We start from the raw sequence: 7,262 nt of genomic DNA on the forward strand, positions 1-7,262 counted from the left end.
ACATACTCCAAGTAAGAGCCTTCAGAGCCCCTGCACATTAGTGTGGTGCCCCACGATCTTCTCTGGAAGCATGATTCCTCCCTCTGAGTGTGATCTCTTGGTGGGCTGCTTCCGGTTTCCCAGCTCAGAGCTGTCAGATGTCCTCTGCAGCTTTCCTGATACCGGGAGACACCAGGGAGAGGAGAGACACCTGCCCCTCAGCCCCACTCATTACTTGAGGATTCGTTTTCATAGAGGTTCTCTCTTCCTCTCTTCTTTCTCTCTCTGCATCTCCCCACCCCTTTCTGTTATATTACACTATTTTGTGAAAGATTTTGGAGAGATAAACAAACTTCTCCAGCAACCCTCCATTTTGCTCCTCTCAGAAGGTCCCCTGTACTAGTCAGGGTTCTGCAGTGAAACAAAATCATTAAGATATAGATAGGTATACATATAAACAGAAACTTCCTACAGGAGTTGGCACATGTATCACAGAGGTGGTGATGCTCCGTGATCTGTTGACAGTAAGCTAAAGGACTAGGAAATTCCATGGTGTGATTCAGACTTCAGGAAGTTCAGAGGCCTGAAAATCAGGACCTGAGTGTCTGATGGTGGAGGAGATGGATGCCCCAGCTCCAGTAAAAGAGCAAATTCACCCTTCCTCCTCTTTTTTGCTCTATTCAGCTCAGTGGTTTGCCAACGATGCACACTGGAGTTGGAGATCACAGCCTTCTTTACTCAGTCTACCAATTCAAATGTTAGTATCTTCCAGAAATATCCTCACAGACACACCCAGAAATAATGTTTTACCAATTATCTGGGCATCCCTTAGCCCGTTCAAGTTGACACATAAGACTAACCATCACACCATCCCTACCCTTTAGGTTGAAATTGTTCCTTCTCTGGGTTCTAGGATTTCAAATCACTGCCTTTGGGCCTCTGACACCCTGAAAAATCTGATAGATTTCTATAGTTCCCTTGTCTAATTGCCCCTCTGTATGTAATAATCAAGTGCTGTGTCTTTAACTTTTTCTCCATAATTTTTCTGGGCAGTTTTTACTGTACCTGCTATTTTTAAGGCTTTAAGATTTTAAGACTTCTCCAACATGTATCCAATTCTCTTCCAGTTTAGTTCTCTGCTAAACTTCAGACCCATGTTTCAGGTTTTTAGTTAGATGTACAACAGGTGAATTAAATTTGGAAATTCCAAAACTAAACATGTCAGCTTCCCACTAGAAACAATTTTACCCTAATTCAGTGGACAGAATCAATTTCTCCAAAACTAGGTAATCATTCCAGATTCTTCCCTGGACTCCTTTATTTTGGAGATCTCTAACTTTTGTCAATTCTTAGCATCACTATAGACTGAATGTTTGTGTCGTATTTCAACCTAATTCCTGATGTAATGGCATTAGGAGTTCTTCATGAATGGGATTGGTAGCCATAGGAAAGAGAACCCAGAGGAGATAATGCATGGCATGGTGATTACAGTTAGCAATACCATGTTATATATTTGAAAGTTGCTAAGAGAGAAAATCTTAAAAGTCCTCATCACAAGAAAAAAACTTGAAACTGCAAGGTGATAGGTGTTAACTTATTGTGCTGATCATTTTACAATATAACATCTATCAAAACATTATGTCATAAACTACTATAATTATATATAAATTATATCAATAAAACTGGAAAAATATTTTAAAAAATTAAAAAATTGAAATAGAAAAAGATTCTGCCATTCAAGTTAACATTATGTAGATAATTGGGTTAATATTGCTATTAACACCATTAAGATAATTAGATCTTTGCATGCTTTGAATAAATGTACTAATAAGAAGCTATTAGGTTTTTATAAAGGAGTTATCTCAGTGTATATCAACATAGTTTTATAAACATCATTAATTTTTCATATTAACAATTGTTTTTAAGTGTGATTGAGCAATGCTTTGACAGCACTGAAAAAGCTCAAGGCAAAGGAATTTAGCAGAAAAATAAAGTAATATATTTATTAGCATGAGATGAATTCTTGTCTCCAAAAACCTATTGCTATGGGATAGGTCTACTTTATAACCTATCCTATGGGATCAGTCTACTTTATAACATGGTTGGGAAATTTTTGTCACTTTGAAAAGCTTTTTCCTTTGCTTTCAAATTTTCTGGCAAACAAAACACTGTTCAGAAACTCACTATCATAAAAGGAAAACTATGTTTCTGATCTTTTTCTTCCCTTAGTCAAGAGCAGTTTATTATGTCCTTCTTTGACATTCTCTTCTTTTGAAAAAAAAGGTCCACTTTTTTTTTTCATTTATACACACATGCAATCTCTTTTCAACATATGAAGAGCTACTTTTATTTCATCAACATATTAGTACATATAAGCAAACTCTTATCAATAGCATTGTTATGACATTTTATTTACTTTTTCCCCCAGAGTCTCCCAATAAGTTAAAAACCCAGGTGGCTGGGGGTGCCTGGATGGCTCAGTTTGTTGAGTGGCATACTCTTGATTTCAGTTCAGGTCATGATCTCAGGATCTTGAGATGGAGTCCCGAGTCAGGGTCTGTGCTCAGTGGGGAGTCTGCTTGGGATTTTTCTCTCCCGCCATCCCTCTCGCTCATTCTTTCTCTCTCTCAAATAAATAAAACAAATCTTTAAAAACAACCAACCAAAGAAAAATAACCTGGGTATCTGGTCTTTATTCTGAAGTAATTTAGTTTAATACATTGGCTGTGATATCTCTAATTTTTGTTTAACTAAGAAGGCTTGATTAGTACTGTCTTTAAACATAAAAACTGATATTTACAGCTAGCTGTCCTATCAGTATATTTCTATAAAATGATTTTAATATTCATGTAGTTTTTATAGTTTATTAAAGATGTCTTTTAAAGTCTTCACTTTACAACTTTAAATTTTTGTTTTGATAAAGGAAATTTGATAAAGATATAAAATATTTTCTCTTAATTTAAATGTATAATTCTTTTTTATAGAAATGAATATTGCTAAAGCAATATTGTAATCCAGGGCCCTCTAGGAGTTAAAAAAAGGAAAACTATTCTAACATGTTTTTCAGAGAGATTATTTTCAAATAGGCTAGACTGATTCCAGAATGGAAATCAGCCACTAGAAAAATTTAAACAGTCAATACTGCTTTTTAGAAATCGGATTAAACTTCATGTTAAAATTGAGAAGAGGGATCAGAAGTTCAACAGTTCTCTAAAAAAAAAAAAATGGAGATATTAAAAAAAAATTTTAATGAGCCTTGCTTATAATATGTAAATAAAGAAATGCATCTGATTTTTGCAAAATCTAAATCATGCAATCATTTTATATGTAAGAATGCTAATGGAGAAGATTGGATACTTCTTGAAATTTAGTTGGTCTGACTCTTAGAAGCTTCAGGACCTACTCCCACTCAGGAATGTGGCTGAACCAAATTTTAACTGCCAATTTGCCCACAGGAGTGCATTGATGAGAGCTAAAACTTTCCTTGTGGAGATGCTTATAATGCCTTTTCCAGAAGTTGTAGATTTAGCGGGTGTGTCTTTCCTCAGATCTTTAGAGTATCTGCACAGGTACATTATTTTATAGTCATATAATATCACCATATGGAAATGTTTTGAGCTTTGGATTCACAAGGGAGATGAGCTGCAGTTTGTGGTTTGGACAGGGTGGAACTTAGGCTATGGCCAAATGAAAGATATAAAAGAAAGAAGACAGGGTGCTTGGATGGCTCAGTTGGTTTAGCATCTGCCCTGGGCTCAGGTCATGATCCCAGGGTTCTCGGATGGAGTCCCGCATCCACTCAGCAGGGAGTCTGCTTCTCTCTCTGCTCCTCCTCACCCCCCAACTTGTGCTCCCTCTCTCTCTGACATATAAATAGAGAAATAAATAAAATTTTTTACAAAGGGAAGAAGACAAATATGTAGAAAAGTGCTTTTCTCCCCGCCATCTTGGGGCCTGTGGAGGCCTGCTGGGAACAGGACTCCTCTAAAACGCCGAATAATGTCTGGAAGTCTGTGGTCCAAGGCCATTTTTGCTGGCTATAAGCGGGGTCTCCGCAACCAGAGGGAGCACACAGCTCTTCTTAAAATCGAAGGTGTATGTGCTCGAGATGAAACAGAATTCTATCTAGGCAAGAGATGTGCTTACGTGTACAAAGCAAAGAACAACACAGTGACTCCTGATGGCAAACCAAACAAAACCAGAGTAATCTGGGGAAAAGTAACTCGTGCTCATGGAAACAGCGGCATGGTTCGTGCCAAATTCCGAAGCAACCTTCCTGCTAAAGCCATTGGCCACAGAATCCGTGTGATGCTGCCCCTCAAGGATTTAAATTTAATGAAAAATAAATAAAGGTGTAGATTTGTTCTCTTGTAAAAAAAAAAATGTAGAAAAGTGTTAATAACATTCTTTTTATATCAACTCCTGATTTCTCCCTCCAAAATCATTCCTCTCTTCCCATTCCCCCAGTGAAGGACTCTTGTCTCACTCACAAATTTGGTTCCTCAGGCCCCAAACTTTCTTGAGTCATCATTGAATATTTCTTTCACATCCTACATCTAATCTACCAGCAAATCCTGTTGGCATTGCATTCATAATACATCACAGATTTGGCCATTTCTTATCACTTCTGCCTCCACCACCCTAGTCCCCATATTCTTTTTCACCAGGACTATTGCAATGGCCTCCTCGCTGGTATTCCCTAGTTCTGCTCTAGCCTCCTTGCTTGCTTTCTTCTGACACCTGGCAGCTCATATGAGATCCTTTAAAAAATGTAAATCTGATCATTTCACTCCCCTGCTCAAATTTACCACACCTCCTATCACATTTGCTGCAAGGCCCCCTATCAGTGGTTCTCAAACATATATCTGGACATTAGAATCACCTGGGGAGTTCTGCAAATTACCTTTGCTTGGGGACCATCCCCAAACACCTGAAGTCAGTTCTCTGGGTTTAGGATCTGTGAATTTTAAAAGCTCCCCAGTTAAGCGGCTGCCTTCTGCTCAGGGCCAAGGGGGATCAATCCCCTGAGTCTCCCTCTACCCCTGCCTGCCACTTCCCCTGCTTGTGCTCTCTCTCTGTCAAATAAATAAAATACAATCTTTAAAATAAATTTATTAAAAAAATAAAAATTCCCCAGATGGTTCAAGGGCACATTGATGGTTGACGGTCTTTTCTGGCTACCCCTCCAACCCCGTTGCCCACCCCTCTTCTCTCTATTCCCTCTGATCTACTGTGTTGACTTCCTTGCTGCTCCTCAGGCTTGACAGGATTATTCACGACTCAGGCTTCTGCACATGCTGCTCTTCATTTCAGCCAGCTACATAGCTCATTCTCTCACTACATTGAGATCTCTGCTCAAATGTCACCTAAGAGGACTCCATCTGATCTAAAATAGTTCTCAGTCCTCCTCTTGCTCTCTTTACTTTTCTTAAAGGAAGTGTTAACATTATGGTAATAATACATGTGTTGTGGTTTCTTTTTTCCTTCTGTCTCATCACTAAGAACTTAGGTAAAATCGAGGAGACTAGAGATTTTGTCTAATTTGCTCACTGCCATATTTCAAGTTTGTAGAACAGTTCCTAGCACCTAAGTATTGTAAAAGCTTAATACAGATTGATTTATTAGCATTTTAAAATTGTTTTTAAACTATTTGTTTGTTTGTTTGTTTGTTTATTAGTTTGGCCAGTGGTAGAAAGGATGCCACTGCCTGGGATCTGTGGCTTAAAAGCTTTGCCTCTTAGTGGGTTTTGTTTGTTTCATTTTAACTTTTTTGGAATTTCCCCATGGTCCCTTATCTGTGAAGCAGATTATCTGTGAAGCCCAGGCACTTACCTGCTGTGCATTCTGGGACTTGTCAAGGCACAGGGTGCTGGGTGGAGCTCCAGCTCCTCCTGGAGTAGGTGCAGCTGGGCAGGCTCCAGGGTGAGTGGGGGAAGCTGCAGCCACCATTGTTTCCCCAGACCTTGCAAGGGTCATGGGGGCAGAACTAGGCTGCCAGAAGGACTCAGCAAAAGAAGACCTGGAGTTTTAAATACAATTGTTGCCGCACAGTTATTTCAAGATTTTGTTAAAAGTGCAGAGGAGGTAAAATGGAAATTAGTTGTGTTTGTTTGTACAGCGATTAATTGACATGTTATATCCATCTCAGGTGTACAGTGGTTTGATATATTTAATATTGCAAAAGATTACCACAATAAGTCTAGTTAACCTCCATCAGCACACATAGTTACAGATTTTTTTCTTGTGTTGAAAACTTCTAAGATTCAACTTAGCAACTTTCAAATATACAATACAATATTGTTAACTATAGTTACCAGAGTGACACCAGGACTTACTAATTTTATAGCTGGAAGTTTGTACTTGTTGGTCACCTTCACTCCCCTTATCTATTTTTGCCCCTTCTCTGTATCTATGAGTTCCCTGTTTTGTGCAGAAGTTTTTTAGTTTGATGTAGTCCCACTTGTTTATTTTGCCCCCCCCCTTTTTTTTGCTTTTGGTGTTCTTTTAAAAAAATCATCACTAAGGCAGATGTCAAGGAACTTAATGCCTTTTTGTCTGCCAGGATTTTTATGGTTTTAAAAGTAATGTTCAAGTTCTTAATCCATTTTGAATTGATTTTCATGTTTGATTTAAGACAACAGTTCAAAAAAAATAAATAAAACCGGTTCAATTTTATTCTTTTGCATGTAGTTGTTCTGTTTTCCCAACACCCTTTATTGAAGAGATTGTCCTTTTCTCATTTTAAATTCATGGGTCCTTTGTCATAAATTAATTGCCTATATACATATGGGTTTATTTCTTGGCTTTGTGTTCTGTTCTATTAATCTATGTCTCCGTTTCTATGCCAGTACCATATGGTTTTGACTACTATAGCTCTGTAATATGGTTTGAAATCAGAAAATGTGATGCTTCCAGCTTAGCTCTGGCTATTTGGGATCTTTTATGATTTTATGTGAATTTTAGAATTGTTCTATTTCTTTGAAAAATGCCTTTGGTATTTTGATAAGGATTGCATTGAATCCTATAGATTGCTTTGAATAGTGTGGGCATTTTAACAATACTCTTTTCATATGTTTAACTGGGCATTTATCTTGCATTTATTTTTTCATCATTGTCTTTTGATTTTCAGTATAGACTGACCTCCATGGTTAAATTTATGCCTAGGTTTTTTTTTTATGTGATTGCAATTTTTTTTTAAGATTTTTTTTTTTTTTTTTTTTTTGACAGAGAAAGAGAATGTAAGAGAGGGAACACAAGCAGGGGGAATGGGAGAGGGAGAAGCA

The 7,262-nt window shown here is 37.7% G+C and overlaps 1 protein-coding gene across 1 annotated transcript; it reads left to right on the forward strand.

The window, feature by feature from the left end:
* Positions 1-3,914: 3,914 nt before the first annotated feature.
* On the forward strand, positions 3,915-4,356 carry LOC131833128 (large ribosomal subunit protein eL33-like). Its single transcript, XM_059176331.1, has one exon. It carries the CDS (start codon positions 3,979-3,981, stop codon positions 4,327-4,329), a length of 351 nt encoding a protein of 116 aa, XP_059032314.1. The 5' UTR covers positions 3,915-3,978; the 3' UTR covers positions 4,330-4,356.
* The last annotated feature ends 2,906 nt before the right edge of the window (positions 4,357-7,262 follow it).

The sequence above is a fragment of the Mustela lutreola genome, chromosome 6, assembly GCF_030435805.1.
Source record: "Mustela lutreola isolate mMusLut2 chromosome 6, mMusLut2.pri, whole genome shotgun sequence".
NCBI classification, from domain to species: Eukaryota; Metazoa; Chordata; class Mammalia; order Carnivora; family Mustelidae; genus Mustela; species Mustela lutreola.

Excerpts from the sequence above, each read along its gene's own strand:
- LOC131833128 (XM_059176331.1), top strand. The coding sequence starts at position 3,979 with ATGTCTGGAAGTCTGTGGTCCAAGGCCATTTTTGCTGGCTATAAGCGG.